The sequence below is a fragment of the Empidonax traillii genome, unplaced genomic scaffold (genome assembly GCF_003031625.1).
Source record: "Empidonax traillii isolate 1590-97213 ecotype Southwest subspecies unplaced genomic scaffold, ASM303162v1 scaffold852:size265239, whole genome shotgun sequence".
Classification (NCBI taxonomy): Eukaryota; Metazoa; Chordata; class Aves; order Passeriformes; family Tyrannidae; genus Empidonax; species Empidonax traillii.
In genome coordinates, this window is record NW_020956045.1 from 113,836 (window position 1) to 137,060 (window position 23,225).

Here is a 23,225-nt window from a genome sequence, read left to right on the forward strand (position 1 = left end):
TCGAAGTTGCAGAAATATTAGAACTAAATATATAGAAGGAAGAAATAAACGTGCTGGAAGCACAGTACTAACAGTTTGATTTCTCTGACACCTTGCAGAACTGGTGATCGCTTCAGCATATATTTGGTGATAACAACAACAACACCCTGAATCAAGGTGTAACTCTGCAATTCAGTGTCAGTTCTGTCCCTTTCTTGCCTAATTTACACTGAAGTTGGAGATCCAGGCAAAGCAGATATTCGGCACGTTGTTTTCTGTTTTGAAAACAGCTCAACATCCAACCTGCAATGCTACTTTTGCAGCGATGGAAAGCGACCCTGTCAAGCTTAAAAAGAGTAATGGGTGCTACAGGTCTTTCCAATTTAAATTCAGAGCAGTGTTCTTATCTGGAGAAAAAAACAAGGGGAAAAAAAAGGCCTGTGTGTTGAACTTTGCCTCTACTGGACAAAAGGACCCACCTCATCAGCTTCTTTTATGAGATCCTTTATAGTCAATGTAAGATGCACACTCATCACCTAATAATGGTTCAGACTTGTTTGTTTAATATTATATGTTTCTACATGTATTTTTTTCTCCCCACTTACAATGTCATCCCTTCTATTAATTTTTTTCCCTCTTTCCCTCATTTGTTGCATTAGTGCTACGGGATGACTTCCGCCAAAACCCTACAGATGTTGTGGTGGCAGCTGGAGAGCCTGCCATACTGGAGTGCCAGCCACCTCGAGGACACCCCGAGCCTACCATCTACTGGAAGAAAGATAAAGTCCGCATCGATGACCGGGAGGAGCGGATCAGTGTGAGTGCAACTCGCTGGCTGTTTGTCCACAGACACAGGGCCCACAGCCAAGTGCAGCAGAACTTTGTGGTTTTATAGCCTTTCCCACAGAGGCTTTCAGCAGGTTGCCTCTCCAAGCTTTCCCAGATGAAGGCAGAAGGTTGTTAATTGCTTCTGGTTTGGCTCTCTGCCCTGAACTTCTCTGAGGGTTGGTTTGTGTGTCCAGTGTAATGGAGATCCATTCAGCCGTAGGTTTGGTCATGTAAGGTGCTCGGTTTGATGGGGGACTCAGTGGATGTCTCTGAGCCATTTGGCCTTATCTTTTCTACATCTCAGTTCAATGAACTGACAAAATCAGACTTTATATCAGAAAGGTGTTTTATAGGTAAATTCAGCCATGTCTCTGAGGTGCAGATACTCCATGGGAAAAACCCCCAACATCTTAGGATGATATTGGTAATGCTGTATTTGGTGTAGTAATTTGGGCATGAATTCTAAATGAAGGCTGAAGTTCTTACCCTAAAGAATTATGACTCCTAAATAGGAATACATATTGACTAATTGAGTAACATCAGCTGAATTCTGTGACCGTTCATTTCTCGTACTGAGTGAAAAAGGATCCAGCAAAAGTACCTAACTTACCAAGTGATTATAAGTAAATCATGGTCTGTGCGAGCAACTGGGATAAATTAAGGGTGTGAGGACATCTCATTCCTAATTTTTAAATGCTTAGCTTTTCACCATTAACATTCCTTCAGTAAAGTTTTATGTTGTATGTAATGAGTCAGTGCTGACCTTATTCAACATGGAAGTACTATCAGGAAGATTGTTCGTGGCTTTGCATGCCTAAGGAATGATTTCGAGCCAAACAATCTAAGTTGTCGCTATTTGTGGGCCAGGGTCTCTCTGCTAGGGTCTGCACAAGAGTAGAGAAGGAAGAGTTACAGGGCTATCATTCCCTGACCCTCAAGTTTCTTTGGCTATATTCCTAGATTATTCTGAAGCACCCCACTGTCTAACCTTTGACACTGTCTGTGCCTTTTTGCCTTCATAAGCTGCAAATTTTTAACTTTATTTCTTTCAACTATCCTGCTCTTTCCCTCTCCAAGCACCCTTTGTAGCCAAGAAAATGTTAAGTCTTACGGGATTCAGGTGAATTCTCAGATTGGGCCAGGTTCAATCTGTTTGCCTCAACAAAGAAAGAAAATCTGTCTTAATCAGTGATCAAGGAAACTGTTAAGAAACCGGTAAAATGAACTAAATAAAACTAAGTCCAATTGCTTTTCTTCTCAGAGATGCCAACAGTGCTTTATGTATCATCATGCAAGAAATACAAGCTCTTTGTGCTGCCAAGGGGCAGCAAGAAATATAAACTTTGAAATGTAAAGAACCTTAAGAAAACCAAAGGAAAAAAATTAAGTGCAGTTAAAATTAGTTGCAAGCTGAAATTAGTCACCATGATAAAAATGTTCTCTAGAGCAGCTTAAATATATTTAAATACATAAATTTATAATTCTTAAGCTATACATATATTTAGAAGCAAAACTTTAAAATGCCTTGATTGCGGAACTTGTTGGCTGAGAAGGCAGCTCTTTTTTTTTTTTGCCTTTTTTTTTTTTATTTCTGATGTGCTTTGTTTATCTGAAGTTAAAAACATGTTCCTCGTTTCGGGACAGATCCGTGGTGGGAAGCTGATGATCTCCAATACGAGGAAAAGCGACGCGGGCATGTACACCTGCGTCGGGACGAACATGGTGGGGGAGCGTGACAGCGATCCCGCGGAGCTGACCGTCTTCGGTAAAGTGACTCTTGCTTTTATTTCCTCCTCACCACAAATGCCATAGACTGGATTGGCCTGGGTGGCTCATCAAAATATAAGACTAAAAAAAAAAAAATTAATAAAACACAGTAGTGCTGCTTCAGATGCGTTTCACAGTTTCTGAAGAAGGCTAGGTTTCGAAACCTGCTGTTTATAACGGTGGAGTTGTGATGGCTCAACATTTTTCCCTCTGAGCGTGTGGTTTCAACCTAATTGCAGGTCCATGGTGATGTGCAGACACCAGAGATGATAATGCAGGACACAATGCCCTCCCTCACAAAATTGCCAAAAGTAGTTAAGCTACTTCTAATAGAGTTGACAATGCCTGTTTGCCAGACATTTGGACTAACATTGCCTGTTTAAATAATTCCATATTCCTGTGGGGTTGTGAAATCAAACCTTTGTAGGAAAGCACAGAAGAGCTTAGTTGATGAGTAAAAAGTCTTTGAAGAAAATTACGAAATCGAATTGTTATCTATGGAGAGATGCTATTTTCATTTGTTTTTTAGAGGGCATGAAACAGCTTTTCATCCTGTAAGCCAGTTAGGCTTTTGGTGCTGCTGAATGAATCAAAACCAAATAGGTTTACTGTATGAAAGAGCTTCTAGACCTGATAGGCAAGACAAGAATGTTAAAAACATTCCCTCCATGGTTAGGGTCCAGAGCAAGAATAGAGTAATAACTGAACCTAGAGTTGGATCCATCCTGCTAACAACTTGACAAGAGGCAAAGCCACAAAATCCTGCTGTGGTACATCCTGCAATCATGGTTTTGTAGGAATTAGTCAAGAGGTTCTGAGCAAACAAAGGCAAATCAATAAGGAAAAAACCCTCACGGACGTGCCAACAAGAGAGAAGTAGTGTTAATGTTTCCTCCTGCTACAGCTCTTTGATATCCTTAATATACAATATTGAGATTCCAAACAAGACTGCTCGGAATTCCAGTAAGACTTTTAACAGAAATCCGAAAATCCTTTCTGAGGCAGATGCTCCTATTTTTTCCCCACCTTCTGCATAATATGGTGCACTGGAAAACCCAGTCATATTACCATCTCTGAGTTTGCATGTATATGCAACTCAGCATTCATTTGTCCACCTTAAAAAAAAACCCCAAACATACTATGGGATTCACAAAAGGCAAAGAAAAGTTTCTGCTAGACAATATCTGAGCAAATTCTGCTGGACAAGTGACTGAATATTTTCTGCTTTCCAGCATTACAAGACTGTAAAGGCTTCCACTTCACGTAATTTGTTGTGGATTCATGGAAACATGCAACTTTTAAGGACAAAACTATTATACATTCCAAAGGAAAAAAAAAAAAGGCAGAGAAAGGATCTCTATCAAATTATTATGTCCTTTGCAGCCAATCTGTTGAAGTTGTGCTTTTAAACAGATGTGAAAGAGACATGACATATCTCCTTCATCAGTTTAAGTACTGCTAATCTCTGGTAATACTCCCTGTGGATAGCAAGCAGATTGCAGTCCTAAACTACAAAGCCCTAAGAAATCCTTAAGAAAATAATTTGTTAAAAAGCATTGAACTGTAGGAATGAAAACTGAAATGTTCATGTAACTTCATATCCTGCCAGGCTATGAAAAATATGAGGTTTATCTTGGTATGTAAAAGAATGCATAGCCAATTGCAATATTCTGATTTTTTTACAGGATACAGTCATAGCAATCAACTTGCAAAAATACAGTCTGAAATTATTTGGTGAATACTGAACAACATCAGCAACAAATGAGATTAGCCATTTTAATGCTAACTTAAGTGTGTTGGACTACCGAAAGAAAATTGCATTAAAATACTCTATGTCAGTATCTTCCTATTTAAAATTTCCCTTCCATCTGTGGACAGAAGGGGATACCCTTCCTACCTTCCTTTTTACTGCACAAGGATAACACACAGGAAGCAGGTGCTCAGGTTTTGCTGTTTGACAAAATGGTTTGAGTGTCCTGCGCCTGTTTCCTGGCCCTGAAGCTCTGTGTTGGTGCTTTGGGCTCCCTGTATAGTCATGTCCAGGTTAGTCCTGGTCCATTCCATGCAAAAGGAGCTGACTTGGCTTTGCTCTCCCACCAGCACAGCAGTTGTATTCCATTCCTGTGCTCCAGGCTGCAGCTCCTGTGTGAGCAGGTGAAAGCAGAGTGCACTGGAGAGCGTTATCCGTGGTATTTCCAGGAAGCACTGTGTCTACTGGACACTGCGATCAGTCTAAGCATATAAAATAAATGCAATAAATCCAGAGACTGGGAAACGTCAGGTTGGCTTTGCACGTTCAAATTGGCTTCAATGAGCAAGGCAAGACCAAGGATCACATGTTAAGTCCACAGCCACCTTCTAATATGACTCAGAGGTTTGAGGAGCATGGGAACAGGGCAAATTTTGAGGAAAAATATGCTGAAAATAGCATCATACTTATATGCAATTCATGTGTCCAACTTTTAACTCTTTTGCACATATTTGAAAATGGACTTTAGTATAAAAATAAAGATAAGAGACTTAGAGAATGTAATTAGATGACTGGCAAGCCTAGAGTTGGTGATGATTCTGGAGAGGAATGCATATTAATTAGCTGATTATTCACTTCTCTACTCCTTTCCTGAATAGCAACCTTCCAAACCCCTTTCACAGACTGAAGGTGGCCTTAGTAAAGTACTCTATGTAGGAAAAAGGAACTGTTTCATACTAGTTCTCAAACCTCTCTGGGAACCAGCCACTTGTTACTTTTGGCTTTGCAAGTTTTTCTGTAATACCTGAAGTTCACTTCTGCGTGTGACTTGTGACAGCTCTCTGGCTCCCTGTACAGAAAATTTAGCTGGAGGCATTGCCTCTGGAAAAAGTGAGTCAGTGTGGTGGGAACTGGTGGCCTGAGGGGAACAGCATGGAAGCCTAGCCTAAAATATTACACCTTTCCTGAGTTTGGAGACAATAAATAAGAACCTTGGAAAGAAGTAGGGGGAGAAAATAACAAGTTTCCCATGGGCAGAATATATCCACTTGGCTGGGTACCCATTCAATAACCTTTGCTGAGAGATGGTTGTGAATAATACATGTAGAACTTTCACAAAACAACTGATTTTATTTTTTTTTTTCCCAAGCTTGTCTGCTTGAAACCTTGTTTTCAACATTTAGGCACTACTGACTGTGTGCTGGTAGTGTTGAAGCAGATTGCATTTCTTTTGCTCCCAAGTCAGGATTCTTCTACCAGCAGAAAATTGTCAAACTTTCATAGCAAAATACCATAAAGCAAGCTGGGCGTAGAAGCAGCACTACCCAAAATTGTTCCTGTGTTTTGAATAGTCACAAGGATGCACTGCATTTTGTTAGACTTTTCTTTCAAGCACTACTGCTAGTTTTTGCCTTTATGAGGCTCCAAGGTCCAATCTTGGGGGAAAGCAAGAAGACAGGGGCTGTGACGGGGTTGTCCTTTACAGGGAATTAATAACATCAATCCTAATGCTCACAAAAAGAGACAGCGTGGGACTTTATTATTATGAACACACCATTCTAAAGGCCAATTTCAGGAGTGTAAGTGATACAAATTAGGTTGCTTTGCTTGTGTTTGGGCTCATAGCCTTTGGCTGAACGGAATTAAAGCAAGATGCAAAACAGAAACAGTTTAATTCCAATTTGTAAGAAAGCTTTGTTTGTAAATACATAATATGGAGCCAGAAATTAAATAAAGTAGGAATTACTCTTTAAGATAACCTTTATCATATTGCCCTGTTCTAAGTTTTCAAGTTGTTTTAACTGTTTTAAACTCCCTTTTTTTTTTTTTCCTTTGGACTTAAAATGGTATGTTTGAAGTGCATGTACAAAGGTGTATCTTGTATATTGATTCTAAAGCTCAGTGAAATCAATGAAAGCCTTAGTGTATCAACTTCAAGAGGCTGGCATCAAGCAGTGGAAAAAGATATATTTAGAAGAGCCTCAAAAGAATATAAAGCATAACTAAGAAGAGTACAAAAATGTCTTTAAAAGATATGTCAATTTGGACATAATAAAGATTGTTTTGGATTAATCTTTGATTTAAACTTTGGTACCTGACCCTTTTTTCTGCTAATAAGGTCCTGTGGGATGAAGAGGCACTTTTGTCTGATGCTTGAAGAAGTATTTGTGTTTGATGTTCTGTAGATATTGTCAGGCTGAAAGAGAAACCGTACTTTCAGGGAGAGTATTCTGTGATGACATGGCATTAGAGGAAAAAAAAGTCCAAAAATCCTTTAATGAAGACATTGTACCCCATTTTGCTTTCTTGAGCTCAGGCTACGTGGAAGGCCTTAGCAGACAGCCTTGTCCCATTGTATCCTGGAAATTAGTCCCAGAAGCTTTCCCAGTCTCATGGAAAAATCCACCAAAACCAGATAATATACATTCACAGGTCGAGACAGAGAAATCAGTACCGTGTGTTTTGTCCTTCAGATGAAAGTTCCTCTGAGTTTTCTTCAGATACTTGTATTTTCCACTTGCAGTCTACTTGTGGCAATTTGCAAAAAGCCAGTTTGGCTTTATAATATTTGTTATTCCCAGATACAGAGAAGTTGTAACAGGGTAACAACACTGCTGTGAAAAAGGGTCTGATTTGGTCCCAAGGTCTGTATGTAATGGTCAGTAAAAACTGAAATGAATGTGGTTGAAGCACATATAAAAGGAGAAAACCACTAGCAATGGATAAAAATAATTCTACTGCGTTTGCATGTGCCTCTTGTCGGTGCCCCCTGCCTTTACTGGCAAGCTCATCTCACCTTAGAGATGAGCTGTTTAGGGAGCAGAAGTTTGTAATGTCTACAAAAGTGCTTATTTCTCTAATGAAAAATAGAAAAGTACCTAAAAAGAGGCAGCAGAAGAATGTCTTTAAATATAAAGCCATCTGCTTTTGCAATTGTATTTTCTTTTATTTGGCCAACGTAGGTAAATTTAGTGAGATCGTAATATCCTGTCTTATTCCACGTCTTCTTTTTTGGCAGAGAGCTTTCCTTCATCCAGATCACGTTGTATTTAATAACATATCTATGCTACTGACAGCATTCTCAAGTGAGACTTACTTCCAACCATCCTATGTTTCCTTTTTTTTTTTTTTTTCTTTTTGCATCAGAACGCTAAAGGGAGAAAAGCTTTTATTTTTTAACATTTACTATTAAATCCCTCCCCAAAGCCTTTTAATTTTTGTTTTAATACTCTTTCTAGACCCAAGGAAAAAAAAAAAAGCATTTTAAAAAAAATTATGTCTTCTCTCCAGTGAAGAGAGAGAAAATAATTCCAAATCAGATTGAGGCTCTACATTATGGGGACCATCAGATCCTTCACTCTAGCAGTTGCCTCAGCAGAGAAAACATATTAAGGTAGTTAGGATCATTTTAATTAGATTGAGGCCCCATGTATGGCTATCTAACTTTTTGAGGAACAGAGAAAGGGCAATAATACATCTGAGGGTCATCTGAGTCTCTCTAATAGACTGTGATACTCAGACCAATTGTTAAATATGGGAAAAATTGAGTTCTGAGGTTAACTTGTGTCAGCACCCAAAGCAAGGAGAGCATTTTCCTGTCTCTGGTTAGGATCTGTAGGTTTCCTTGCAGCACATATCTCGAGCTCTGCAACAGATTGTTAGATGTGTGTCCAGATTGCATTAACAACCCCCTTTTATAACTGCAAGCAAAGTTTATTCTGAAGTTACAAAGGTCACCCTAGTAATAGCATGACTGGTTGACATGACATATAACCATGACCTATTTTATCGTTCTCCTCAAAGATTTTTAATATTCATCAGAGAAAGTCTGGGAAGTAGGTGCTTTATTTACTCAGTGAAAGCTTATAAAATAGCTATATTAAATTTTTTATATATGTCTGTGATTTTAATTTATCACCCTTTCTTGTTGTTTCTCAAGTATATTGCATTCTGGATGCTGTTGACAGAATAACAATGTTTAATTATACCACCAGGCTTTATTTATGGGCAAACCATTTCAGAAGAAAAAGATAAAAATAAAAAAAGATTTTTTTTTGTCAAGATTAGCTCTTAAACTAAATTTGACCAGGTTGTGTGAAGAAACCTTCTTTATTTAGCATGCTTGGGCAGGCAGCGCTCTGTCTCCTGAGAGATTAACATTGTAAGCAAGTTATGCAGGTGACTCAAATCCAGTTAATCTCATATAAAGAATGTTAATTGCATTGGCAATGGCATTCACTCTGATCACTTTATAGCTGTATAATTAGCTATTGGACACATTCAAGGGGTTTTCTGAGTGATACAAATACAGGAAACAACATGAGAGGTAACTTGTTCTTTCCTGATTCACGCTGAGCAAAATGCAGAGATGATGGAAAAATGGAACCAGGCAGTTAATGCTATTTGCATTTCCTTACTAAGTGGGATTTGTTCTTTCATAGCAATTTATTTTCTAGAAGCTTCTGAAATGTTTTTGAAAATACACAGTCTTAAGAAGCTGATCTGAAACAAATGTATGTGTATGCTCCTAAATTTACTTGATGTAGAACCCAGTGATTTACCTAATGACCTTTGGGCTATTTACTTTTTGGGTTCTCCTCAACATGTGACAGGGATTTCTTTCTTCATCTCCTGTGTAGAAGAATTTACAGCCACAAGCAGCAATTTCATCAATATGCACACACTAATTTCTTAGCTGTTTACATGCAGCTCTTATACACGTAGTCTAAAATAATTTTTTGTATGCAGACCAAGCTGTTGTGCAGATACACACAGAGTTATTTAAAGTCATTGTGGATGAACTAAGGACCTCTAAGCCGCCACTTGAAATGTCAATCTGAAATCTAAATCTCTTAGTTTAGGGTCATTTTTGAAAAACAGATACCAAAATGAAGGATATGTTATGTATGAGCTCAGAGCAGGGGTTGATCTGAGCTCTTCTTGTGAATAAGATACTGTTGATAACCTGCAGAAAGTTTCATACAGAAATTCCCATCTAGATTCACATAGTTACAAGTGGGCCAAGTGCATTGCTTAGCACTAACGTTAAGAAATAATAGGTGTTTTTACCTTGCCCAGTTTTAATAAGTTTGTCAAACTAAAAAAGGCTTTATCCAAAATTTTCCGTGCCGGACTGGATTTTAATTTATTTATTTTTAAATTGCCAAAATAATTCACTCTCCTTTAAAAATGTTGAAGTTCTTGCAGTTTTGAGTAAAAGGAATAATTAAAGAGAAGTGGGCAAAGATTTGAAGGAGAGGAATGGAGGAAGCTCTCTGTCCTGAGAACTGCAGGTCCCATACAATATTTCTGGGCTAAGATGAGACAAATTGACTAAGGAAGCAGTCAGCAGCTGGACATGGCCTGTACACAGACTTGAAATGTGGAATAGTAAAGATTTCAATGTGTGGAAAGAGACTAGAACTGAATTTACATGCCTGAACGTTGCTGAAACCTGCAGGTCCTGGGCAGGAATAGGACAAAAGCAATGGCTTGGAGAGAAGAATCTCTGCCCATTAGACATATTCTTATCTCTATCATCTGGAAAAGTGCTACAGATTCTTGAACATGTCTATTCTTCTGCTGACAAAATACGTTTTCCCCTGCCAATAGGTCTCCCTGCTACTATCATGGAATTCCTCTGTGATGCTGTCACTCATTTGCATAATTACTAACAGGTGGTTTTGTGATCCTTAATTTTCTGACTTGATATTCTGATTTATAAAAGGGGTGAGCATTTTTTTTTTTGTCTGCAGCTGAATTCGATGGAAGTTTAATTAATGCTTTATTCTCCCCGCCCCTCAAAAATTGCCAGTTTCGTGGCTCAGGTTGGGCATAAAAATTTAGCAGATAGTTTTTATCTTGCTTTCTAAGATCTCCATCACACCTCTGAAAGGAGTTATGAAAATCAGTGAGTTGCTCATGAAGCATTACGATATGTATAATAGAGGTCATGAGGAAATTAATAATTCTGCCTTTGAAGTGAAGTTTGAGTAGTATGACAGGAGGCCACCCACTAAACAGTACAACTAAAGCAAAATATTAAACACCTGCTCATTAAATGAACACCAACAGTCTGGAGATGTTTGGGGAAAAAAATGGTGTGTTATCATATAATTGCAACCAGTCCCATAAGGCATAAACAGAAAGGAAGTGATTAAAAGGCACGCAGGCAGCCTTAGTTCTGGCAGCGAGGTGCTGCCTGCTTGATTTTGCAACCTTATTAACGCTCTTTAATGGTTTTTATTTTTATTATTATTTGCTTATAATGAACATGGATAACCAACCTATAAACTCAGCTCTGTAGTTATCAAGACAAAGTGCCTGAGTCAGAATCTGGTATTGCTTGCATCTATGTGAATTTTGAGTAATATTTTTAAGTGGCATCATACCCTTCAACTTGCTGAGAATGAAATGTGAAACGTAGTATGTAACCAGTTTTTGTGATAAATCCCTGTCTTGAGTGGAAATACTGCTTCATATAAACCCAGCCTTATAATGGTTTGGCTGGCATAAATAATTTACGGCAATAAGAGTGTGGTATGGCTGAGAGGACAGAGTAAAATTCAGGCAATCCAAAGGCAGCTTGGAAACTAACCCCAGTGACATCCTTTCAAATGAAATTACCGGTCCTTGGAGTTTGTACCAGTGTCTGTGTACAGGGTACTGTACCAGTGCAGCTGAGATCAGATTGTGGCTCTGCATCTGGATTTCAAGCAGGCCTGTACAACATTAGGGTGATTAATAATATTTGTAGCCGTGCAGGCTAAAATAACAAGGGTAAACAGAAGTTATTGTTCAGACCTTAATTTGGTTTTCCATGGTGAAGTCGGCGAAGGGAAGCTCTGTCCTCTGCCCGACACTCCTCTATTGCCTGAGATGCCTAACACAGAGTTCAAATTTTCCTCTGCAGCATGAAGATATTGAGCGTTGCCAAAGGCAGGCTGGCTCCACTGGCAGCTCATATACTGCTAGAGCAGACAGGAGCTCTCAGATCAGGCTTTGTGTGTGCAGCAGAGCAGAGCCACAGCGTTCCCAGGGAAGGGTACAGGCTCAGAGGCCTGTCTGCTGTCCAGCAGGGCAGGTGGGCAGTCAGTCCTGGCACAGGCTACATTCTGGTGGCACTCCACTCTTCCTTGAGGGCCAGATGCGACAGCCCCTGCCTCTCCAGCCTGGCAGCCCTCTTCCTGGCTCTTTATGCACATCATCAGTTCCACTTGTCTGAATTTGTGGAGCTCAGCCTCCTTTCTGTGTGGTGGATGGGTAAACAAAATGATGCTGAAAAGTCAAAAAATGTTCATTTCAACCCTCTGACTCACTAAAGAATTTTAATGTCTCTTTCAAGAGCGGCCCACGTTTCTCAGGCGACCGATTAACCAAGTGGTGCTGGAGGAGGAGGCCGTGGATTTCCGGTGCCAGGTGCAGGGGGATCCCACGCCCACAGTCCGGTGGAAGAAGGATGATGCAGATTTACCGAGAGGAAGGTGAGAGCAACATTCACGTTCCCTACACTTTCAAATTTCAGTTGTTGAATAATGCTGGAATCCATCCCTACTACTTAGAGTAGACATTATTTCTGAGTTTTATTTCCCTTATGGCTGGTCTTTGGCACTACAAAACTTGTTCCAGAGCCAGCTGAGCAGGGACACCGAGTCTGGGTGAGTTGTCTGGGTAATGGATTCCTGTGGAAGGAAGAAAAATGATTTGTAGGTGTTGTGAGCACATGGGTATTCACTGAATTTACTGGAGATAGTAAAGATGTCTTAGGAATGTATTAGTGAGAGTAGCCTTCAGAATAATGTGCTGATACCAGGAGGGAGAGAACTTGGCAGGAGAGTTGCTCTGTTGCACTAGCAGAAGGGATTAGAAGCACAGCACCGTGGTGGGCTTTGCTGGCTCCTTGGTTCACGTCTATTAAGTCTTGGAGAGAAACCTTCCTCTGGAGGAAACAAAAAGCCAGAACTAGCACAAGCATAAAGCAAAGCTGAAATCTGGAACAGGCCCCTTGTGTTCAAGAAAGATTCGTGTATTCCGGAACAAACACGGAGAAAATTCCAGAGTGAGCAGGGGAAGGGAGACTCTCCTGCAAAAGAGTATTAAATTAGTTTGGCTCCTTTCAGCTAACAGAACAGCATTTGGTCCTCATTTTCTGGAACTCTTCCTTGTTTTGATGTTGAATCATCGTTACATTAAAAAATATTAACACAGAAACAGGTCTGGGAACAGGAATTAGAACCCAGGTCTCCATAACCCAACAAATCCTTCTTGACCTTGTGACTTTTAATTTCAGCAGCAGATGTGAATAGTGCCAACTTTTTTCCCCACACCATAGTTGATCTTTTCCATCAGTGGAATATAGTAATGGAATACATAATCTAGACAAAACATTTCTACACAAGTAAGATACGTATGTGTGTATATATATAAATACTTTAAAAAATTAATTTTCTTGCAACTTCAAACAAAATTAAATATTGACTTAGCTGTTTTGCTCATTATATTGGCAGATGTGTATGCATGTAATATACAAAATATTATTTTGAAGAGAAGACTTTTGGATGTCAGGATGGGTTTTTCTCTTTGCTTGCTATTTAACCATGCATTGTAGAGTAGTCCACAGGACGTACATTGTGCTTATGTGATTTATTCTTGCTGTTGTGCTACTTCGATTGTTTTAAATCGTGTCTACTTCTCGGTCTCATAAGCAGAAGTAACAGATGAAGAGCCAACAATGTCTTTGGTCAGGTTGCACTTTTAGTAGTCTCTTTTTTAATGACTATGTTATTTCTTTTTGTTTTCCATCTTACTGTGAAAAACATAGTACTGTGTGCTTTGAGGTAATTTTTCCTGTTCATTCATGATGTATTTCTAAGGAAGAAAAAATGTATCAGGAAGCATAGGAAAAGTTTTCACTGGGCTTTTAACTAAAAGGAGAGAAGGTTCATGGGGTACATTCTGATAATAATCAACTTCATGCTTCAAAACTACTCTCAGTGTTTTGCAGTGTTTTCACACTGCCGTTTAACATTTCATTAATTGTGTTTTGGCATCTTAAAAGAGAAGGTGAGGGTATTTCTCCATCTGGATCTGTTTCCCAGAACATCAGAGGGGTGGGTAAGGAAGGGGCAAGGTTGCAGAACTTCACTGTGGAGACCACCTTGGGGCACAGAGGACTGACACAGCCCCTTGCCCACGTAGTGGGTGACCACCAGCTGGGCCACATGGGTTGTGGTCATCCAGTAGGATCTGACATCTGCACTTCAGAAGCAAATACCTCTGATGATCAGCTTTGTATGTTTTCTTTTCTAAAATGTTTCATATCTATAGCAGAATATGTGAGCAGAGTCTTCACTGTCCAAAGAGTGGAAATTTCCAAAGCATACTGCATGATGCTTAATCAAGGAAGATTGACTTGGAACAGCTAAAACAAAAGCTATTGGTGTGGGTTTGGTTTTTTTTTATTTATTTTTATTTTTTAATACCAGCAAAGAAATTTGCTCAAGTATAATCTGAAGGTATAGATAAAGGTAGGTTTTTTGGTTTCTTTTGAGGTAAACAAGAAATAAACTTTCAGCTTCTGAGGCCCTCTATTTTAAGTATTTTAACATCTACAGTGAAATATAAAGCCCTCAAGGAATTCCCTTTGTTATTCTTCCTACATGCATAAACACTTCTTCTGAGCAGATCTGTGCAGCCATTTGTCTTATAACTTTCCATATCAATTTCCTGTTTCTACAACTAACAACGTTCTTTGCACATCTGCTGGTTTTCATTTTTTCAATAATTTCCTTTTGGCTTCATCCCTAGATTACAAGACAATTATAGAAGGTACCTGTTTCAACAACTTCTGCACATTTTTAAACGTGTCTGTTGTTAGTTCAACTTCCAAAAGTGTCTAGTTCAGTGGCAGCAAAGTAGGATAAACTGAATTTTTGCATTTTGTTTCTGTAATTTGCTCTTGGTGAATGCCAGAATCAGCAATAGTGGATCCATAGTCTTTCAGAAATCCTTCTCTGTTTTTCCACCTAACTTACTTTCAGGTCTTTTTAGTGATGTGTGAAAGCAGAGTAATCACCAGTATATTCTGGTAACAAATATAAATAGTATTGCTGCACTGATTTGTGTGTTGAGTAATAATTGGAAAATAATTTCAGAATGTTAGAGTTTTAATTATAAAGGTCCCTGATGAACAACGAGCATCTCCAGTTGAAATTGGATTAAAAGAGAAAAAAAATCCCAACCTCTAAAGAAATTATTATGTTTGAAAGCGTCACTGTTTATAAAAGAATTAATTTGGCCATTTGTTGAAAAGTCTGTGTAATTAACCAGAAATGTATGAATAACCGTGCTTTAAAACAGAGCAGATAGTTTATTCTGGAGGTGCAAAACTTCATTCCAAATTTTAGCTGCTTTGAGTTGATGATCTAAACCAACTATGGTGGTCTCTGTTTTGATTTTAAAACCTTAAAGTGGTCCTTTGAGTGGCATTTTTCAAAATGCCGAGGTAACATCGGTCTCACCAGCAGTCACGGGAAGTTACTTGTCCAACATCCTGTAGACCTGAGATTTCAGACTGGGATATGTATCCTGGAGCTCTTCTGCGTGTGGCTGGACAGGAATTAGGAAAACAATGAATACCAGATGGAAACAGTGTTGTGACTTATATGTAATAACATATAGTTAGTTATGTCACATTGTGTTAATGAATTAATTGTAATCTTCAGTCTTTAAAATTCTTGTTAGAGCCCAAACTGATCCCAGCAAGTTAATAACTTGCTGATTTAAATGTTGATACAGCACCAAGAGGGAGGAACAAAATGCAAAGTGAAGTCAGGGGTGTGTAAAGCCTTTTTACCAGAAGCTACCCATTTCAAATCAGTGACCCAAGACTGAAACGCGTTGTAAATCAAAGGTAGAGGCGCATGGTGTATATTTTATTTTAATTGCTCTAAAAATTCAGCATCACACCATAGCCTCCACAGTACGCAAAGGCTAGGGAATAGTTAATCAAGTATGACTCATGTCAAACTACTGGAGGTGAACAGGATATTGTGGGGTCACCAGTCCTATGCCTTTGGCTAAAATATGAGGTTCACTATTTCATGAATAAGTTCTTTTCATTATAAGCGGCACAAGGAAATGGCACAACGATTGTACTAAGGTGACTTAGACAATTGTGGCCGTGCATAATGATTAGGACCTATTGAAAATGGAATAAAAATTGTCTTTATGCATTGAAATATCTTTCCAGACACATACTCAGGTATCTTTCCCTTTGATGCCTTCTTGGCAGAAATAGAGATTGTACTTTACTGCTAAAGAGCTGATGGTTTCCTGTGTGGTGGGAAACACAAGATGGCCTGGATCCACTTTTGACTCGTCTACTTTTTAGTCCTGGTAACAGGAAGAAAGTGATATTATTTGAGAGCCTCCAATATGAGAGTGGCATATCTATGACTAGCAATTTAATAAAATTTGAATAAGGTTTGCACAGTGTTTCATTTCTTCAAATTTTCTAGCGAAGCCAAAGAGAGCAGCTGCGTGGTCTGTAATTACATAGCGAGTAATAAGGACTTTTTTTTTTTTTAAGGAAGTGAAGAGATTTTCAATTACAAGTCAAAATTTATGACACACTGTTTAAACCTTTTATAGAGAAGAAGCCAGCAGTGCCAGCTCTTCGGGAGAGTGAGGTTAGCTCAGCAAATGTATTTTTCAGTTGCCTTAAAAATGACTGAGCAGCAATCACATAGGCCTTTTTTTTTTTTTTGCATTCCAGCCCCAGAACAGCTGTTTTAGCTCAGTAAATACATCTTTAATGAAATTACAACCTGCTCTTTTAAGTTGCACTTACAGGCACTGTCTGATTAGGTGGATATTGTACTAGAGATGAAAAGTGGCAACTGCACCAGCAGGAAGAGGTATTTGTTTTATGCATCACCCACACAGTGGGAGTGTAGGCAGAAAAACCAAGAGTGATGCTTCAGAACGACAGTGGTGTGCAGTTTACACAAGGTATATTGCTAAGTGTTAAGAGATTGTAGGTTATTAAAATGAAACAGAGCGGTGACACACAGCAGTAAAAACCACAAACAGCACAGTAAGCTTTCTTGCTTGCTGAAGATTAGCAATATTCATTAAAAATTATTTGGGAAAGAGCATTCTTAAAGCATAGAATTAAATTATATATTCTGAGATGTATGTTAGCTGCAACAACACAAGTCTGTGTAGGTGTTAGTTTTGCTATATTTTTAAAACTGGATGCCTTGTACCTGAAAAGTGATTGCATATGCATATGCACTGTCACACTTCTGATAGTACTTACTGAAAAAGTACACACCTATAATTTCCATGCTTTCCTCCATGGCATCTTGTGAGCCCAAAGCTAAGAGTAAAACATGAAATTTTAGAAATATGTTACTGTCTTCCAGATGCAAATCTTTGAAATGGATTTAGATGCAACTGACAGCGAACCTTATCCTAATGAACTCAGAAAAGCTGGATTCCTTAAGAGGAGATCCAGAAAGGCCCTGATGGCCAGAGAAGTTCTGCATTTGTATTTCTCCACTGTGGTGGGTTGACCCTGGCTAAATGCCAAGTGTCTTCCAAAGCCTTTCTATTATTCCCTTCCTCAGCTGGACAGGGGAAAGAAAGTATAACAAAAGGCTCATGGGTCAAGATAAAAATGAGGAGAGATCACTCACCAGGTACTGTCATGGGCAAAACAGACTTGATGTGTGCAAAAATTAGTTTGTTTTATTATCAACCAAATCAGAATAACATAATGAGAAACAGAACCTAACCTTAAAAACACCTTCCCCTTGCCTTCTTCCCGGGCTCAGCTTCACCCCTGATTTTCTCTGCCTGCCCCCTCAGAGCAGTGCAAGGGGGTGGGGAATGGGGATTACAGTCAGTTGTCTCTGCCGCTTCTTCCTCAGGGGGAAGACTCCTCCCACTCTCCCCCTGCTCTGGTGTGGAGACTCTCCTACATGGTCTCAACCTCTTCCAGGCATCCTCCTGCTCCATTGTGGGGTCTTCCATGGGTGCAGGTGGATCTCTGCTCTGCCACGCACCTCCGTGTGCTGCAGGGGCACAGCTGTCTCACCACAATCTGCGCCCTGGGCTGCAGGGAAATCCCAGCTCAGACACCCAGAGCACGCCCTCCCACTCCACCTGCACTAATATGGGTGTCTGCAGAGTTGTTGCTCTCTCATGAGAGCTTTGGTGGGAACCTTGCATCTAACCAGGGCTCAATCCACCACATTCATGGTCACAGCGTAAGGCTCTGGAAACAAGAGACACAGTAATTTTTAAGAATAAACAACAGTGCTACAGAATTCCATTTATATTCTGTGCATGAGATAGTGAGGTATTTAACTACAGCCCCCTCAAGATACAACGAAGGGGAGACTGACCTTTCAATGAAATATGAGTTAATAACACTACAGTGCTGTGTGCTTTGTTCGAGTTAATATCTGTGCCGATCGTAACAAAATGCAGTCTAATGTGTATTGAAAATTAATTAGAGTAAAGAGTGTGTTTTAGTAGTGTAATGGATGTAATCTTTGGTTACATCAGCAAATTTCTATTGCAATTAATAACAATTAATGCTTTTAAATAAAGGGTCGGGGGGAAAGGATGTTTTTCACATATATCACATGTAGTGTTCATCACCTCTGGTTAGATCCTGTATGATATGCATGTCCATCTTGGTTTTTTTTTCCCCTAAGCTAAAGCATTAAGAAGAGATTAAGTCCCTTTATGAGGAGCATAGGGGAGAAGATTGGATGTTCTTAAAAGCTTATCAAAAAGAGACAGTGAAAGAAAGAGATTTAATATGCTGATTGTATCCTTACATACATCTGGAGGGAGTAGGGGCGGTTTGCAGAGGATGTCACCATGGGTACAGTGCAGCACACAGCTGGCACAGAGTGAGCTGCACTGCCTGCTTGTAGAGTCCATGGAGCCTGAGTGAACACAGGCAGACCTCAGCAAAGTGCAGTGTAAGCATCTTTTTGCTGTTATGTTGAACTTCTGTAAAGCCAGAGATATCATTTAGAGATAAGGAGGTGGTGAGAGGTAAAATAGATGCAGGGATTGGGTAGTTTTGTGTATATAGCATCAAGATGATGTACACTACTGCTTGTGGGGCACCTCCTTCTGTTGTTCTTTTGGTGAGTATCCCTTTTCTCTGCTTGATATTTTGCCTGTCAGTGATCCCTTCCTGCTCTGTAAGTGAAAACCTATTCCTTACAGTTTTATGAGAAATACACGGCCAAGTGAATGTGTAAATGAGAGTATTTTTTATGTTTTAAATCCCCCAAAGCTTGACATTGAATAAAGTCCTATAATTGCATCATCCCACAGTTACTCCAGAGGTCTAAAGTTTAACCCAATAGTTACCTGCCATTGCATTTGTCTGAAATATTAAATGCTGTGAGCAGAAGTGTTAGATGTGTGGCTCTGCTAGACTGATCAGTAGAGAAATGGTTAATAACATTGACATTTAAATTGGCTTCATGTTAAGTGTCAGTTCTCACCACAGAGCTGAAGAAGAGCTATTGTTTCAGGCAGTCTGTTTGCAGATTCATGAAAACAGTCTCCAGTTGCTTACATAAGGGTCAAGGTTGGAAAAATAGCTTTACAACTCCATGGACAGCAACCATAAAGGAATTGTGTCAACTAGCACTCCTGCCTGCATGTTTTCTCTTTATGCTGTGTGAACCATTGGTGATGTATGAAGTGATCACTGACAGTGCACTTGAAATAGTATTGTTGCAGGAGACTGTTTGTTTTGGTTTTGTTCTATGTTTTTTTTATTCTCTTATTTAACATCCTAAAGTAGTTAAATTTCAGGGTATTAATGAAGTCACTGGCAGAGTTTAGAAACAAAATTTAATGCCAGTAGCAGTAGCCTCAGACTTGGGTTTCTCTGAATTTTCCACTCACAGAAGGCAGACGTAAAAAAAAATAGTCTTGTAGGAAGAAGACACAATAAAATTTAATGTAGAATTTCACTCAAAATACTCATTCTAGTGCTTGAATCTTCTTTACTATCAGAAAAGCAGAGTATACTGAGTGAAAACTTACATAGCTTATACACTGTATTTATAAATTTTGGAATATTTAGGTAGCCTTCTTTCTTGAAAAGTATAAGGATATCAAACAGTTTAATCTCCCTGTGATCATTTTATTGACTATTAAAATATAGAATGAAAAAGTAAGGATAATTAACAAAGCCGTTTTTCTACAAAACCCTCAGGAGGGCAGGGAGGGGGAAGCTGGCAGTTGTGTTCAAGGGGGAGTAAGATTCAAGAGCTCTGACCATTGATGCTACTGAGATGGGTGGCCTGCAGGGATTTCTTCTGCATTAACACATTCCATCCCTGCATGGGATACTAAAGTTGTCATCTCAGTTAAAAACAAATAAACTTACACAGTCAGTGAAAGCACTTCAGTGGTAAAGTTTTAAGCCTGAGAATTAGTTTAGGTTTCTATGGATGAGTCCTACATTGATAATTGTTTAACATCAGCAAAATGTGCTTTTTAAGAATACGACTTCTGGCTCAACTGCAACGTTGAAGGCACTTTCATTAAAACATTAACATGACTTCATCTTTAATTACCACTTCAAGGTTGGTTACTGATTCAAAATACTGATTAGAAAATACTTCAGTTCTCGGACAAGTTTATAGTAATCATTTATGGTGCTTAAGGCAAACAATAATAGATAGATCATAAGGAGTTTGAAATAAGCAGAGTTTGTGTTTGCCTGTGTGCTCACGTTAAAAAAAAATGCATCAAGCCAAATTTAGTGAGTGCAAGATGCTGGTCTGGGCTCAGCTCTTTTTACTTTGTTCCAGTCCTTGCAGTATCATTTCAATTTTCCAAACTCAAAAATGGACAAAACTCTGAGAATCAAAGGTACTTTTCTGATGGATAAATTTATGACATAGGTATTAATAATACAAATCTCCCCAAGTGCCTGAGAAATGTGTCTCATCTGTGAGGGAAAGGACTGCTTCTGGTGATGGGAGGATGGGTCTCCATGCCAAGTCATTACGTGGTCTCTTAGATCATACTTCCACCGACGCTCCAGTTTCTGAAATATGGAGCCTTGTCTGGAACTGAAATCAAATCAGACCCCATTTTGGGTAATTATCATGTGGTAATTCCCTATGAGTACACTTCTCTGTGCAGAGATGTAGAGGTAAAAGATGGAACCTGCATAAGTTTAGGTAGGGTTTACTGAATCATTGATTCCCAACCATATGTTTTGCTCATAACTTCTGTTTGGTTCCAAATTATTTCCAAGGGAATCAAAGAGCAATCTCATTTTAATTTCTTGGTTCTCTTTTGAGTGCTTGGCTCCTGATTTTGTGAGGCACTAGTTATGTGCAGTCACACCTGTCTGTTTGCACATAAGAGCAGAGTGTAATGCTTCCAGAGAAATTGGAAAACACCATCTTCTTGGACACAGGTATGGTTTCACAGTGTTGGCCCAGTGACTTTCATGTTGTACACATATTTTACGAGATTTAGGTCATTTTATTGAATGCCTTGCTTTAAAAGACAGCGCATTGTGGGTTTGTGTTTTGTATTATTGGAAGTGACAGTGAGTACCCTAACATTTACAAATAATATGCTGATCACAACCCATAAGAGGTTTTGGACTAAAGCAGAACCTGCTGTCAGCACACCTTAAGAAAAATCAGACTAGTGAATAGTAGCCTGTGTCCTGTAACTCTTTTTCTGATTTGTTGTATGGAATAAGGCCAGTGAACCGTTTTATATGACTGCTTGCCTATATGCCTCCCAGGAAGGCATTCAAGGTAATGTCACATATTCTCCTACCTTTCTGTGGTATAAATGGCACAACCAAAAGATAAATGGGAATGCAGATATGTAGATGTGAGTGGTAGCCATCCTGTCAGCACCTTGGGGATGGCTCCCTGGTAGCTCAATTTATCATAGCTGTAAGCAGTGTCTTAGGGACACTCAGCAGCAACTAGCCTTGATTTCAGGGGCACAGCAGAGTAACTTGAGACCAGTGCACACAAATGTGCACATTCATCCTCCCCCTGATGCTGATTCAGGTTTACCAGGGAAAGAAAATCAGAGACTCCCTGATCTTTCCCTCAGAAAGCTGCCACTCACAGGGGTTTGGGCTTCTTTCTTCTCCCACTTGTCAGTGCACGGGATGGCAGTGAACAAAACTGCATTTGTGTGAGGGGGCTGGGAGTAGGGCACTGCCAGTGGGAATGGAGTCTCTCCCGTCTGCTTTTGGATCACACAAGGCTGGAGCAGGTAACGAGCTCACGCTTCCTATCTCGCTGCAGCTTCCCTCTGGCTCCCTCCATCTGGCACGGAGTCCTGGAGCCAGTGAAAAGCTGTGGCACTATGCTGGGAGCTGAAGTGCCAGCACCACAAAAGAGAAGTGCAGACAGAAGCTTAAGCCTCCTTAACTACCTCCTGTTTACTCTGGTTTTGGCCAGTAGCAACTCTCTATTTGGGCTCCCTAATCATCGATGTTGTGAATTATCTTGAAGCTTTGTGCGTGTTTTGCAAAATAGTCTGGCAAACAGGCAAAAGGAAATAGAGCAAAGTCATTTTTGTGCCATCTCTAAACAAAAAAAAAAAAAAAAATCAAAGCCTACAATGCATTCATACAAAGATTCGATTATTTTTATTTTGTCTCATTTTGTTTTATTTATTTACAGTAATGTTTTTTTAAAAAAATAGACGCCTGGTATAAACAGATTTCAGTTTTTTGAGGCTCGTGACATCATTTGCAACACTTAAGATGTGACTTTTTCCTCTTGCCAGCTCCCTTTAGCAAGAAATAAGACTTTTTGAGTTGGATTTGTTGAATTTAGTAATGAATTTTGTCACGTTTAAAATACACTGCTAATGCAAGTAGATTCTTGTATTAACAGTTAGGCCTACTTGGTTATTTAGGAATGTAATTACTCCAACTGCAGACACATTTTTGCTACCTGTGCATGTTAAAGGCAAAAGAAGTGCAAATATTTTTTTTTGTATAGCTGCTTGCACATTTTTGAAAAACTGGAAACTAGAGGTTCTGTGAAACACTCTGGAAAATGTATATCAAATGCAAAAGAAAACCCAAACAAACATGTTGCTAAATCTCTAAGTTCAGTAAATTTTTTCTCTTTTTTTATTTGATAACGATGGAAGATTGGTGACTGAGTATGAACAGATACACTTTTGAATGGGGGGAGGGATTATAACTGTGACAAAACCAGTTCAATTCAAGTTTATTATTAGATGCTGAAGTCAATACGTTAATTCAACCTCAGTACGTTAATTTGTGATAGTTAAAAACAGTCAATGTGTTTTGTTTTATTTGTTATTTAGTTGAGCAGATGGTAATGGTTTTGACACAATTCGGTTTTTTATTTTTCTTCTTTTCTTTTCTTGAAAAAGACAAGGCTCTTTTTCCCACTTTGTCACAGCTGGTTACCAATCAATCTCAATTCACGGTACAGTGATGATAGCACATGTTGTTCAGGGCCAAATCTGATTGGGTTGCATTTTCAGCAGTGTTTCATATCAAAAAAAATTGTGTCTGTATGGCAGTGACTGTCAGCACACTATTGTACAACTGTCATTAATCAAAACTAGCAACAATGAATGCATTCATATGTGCCAGAGACTGCCAGAT

The 23,225-nt window shown here is 39.2% G+C and overlaps 1 protein-coding gene across 1 annotated transcript in view; it reads left to right on the forward strand.

Moving 5' to 3' along the window:
* The first annotated feature begins 304 nt into the window (after nt 1–304).
* Nucleotides 305–23,225, forward strand: part of ROBO2 (roundabout guidance receptor 2) — a 148,432-nt gene continuing 125,511 nt past the window's right edge. Inside the window, exons 1-4 of the mRNA XM_027902214.1 lie at nt 305–335; nt 639–796; nt 2,452–2,572; nt 11,889–12,027. Of these exons, the coding sequence (XP_027758015.1) occupies nt 305–335; nt 639–796; nt 2,452–2,572; nt 11,889–12,027 (449 nt within the window). The remainder of the gene's footprint in view (nt 336–638; nt 797–2,451; nt 2,573–11,888; nt 12,028–23,225) is intronic.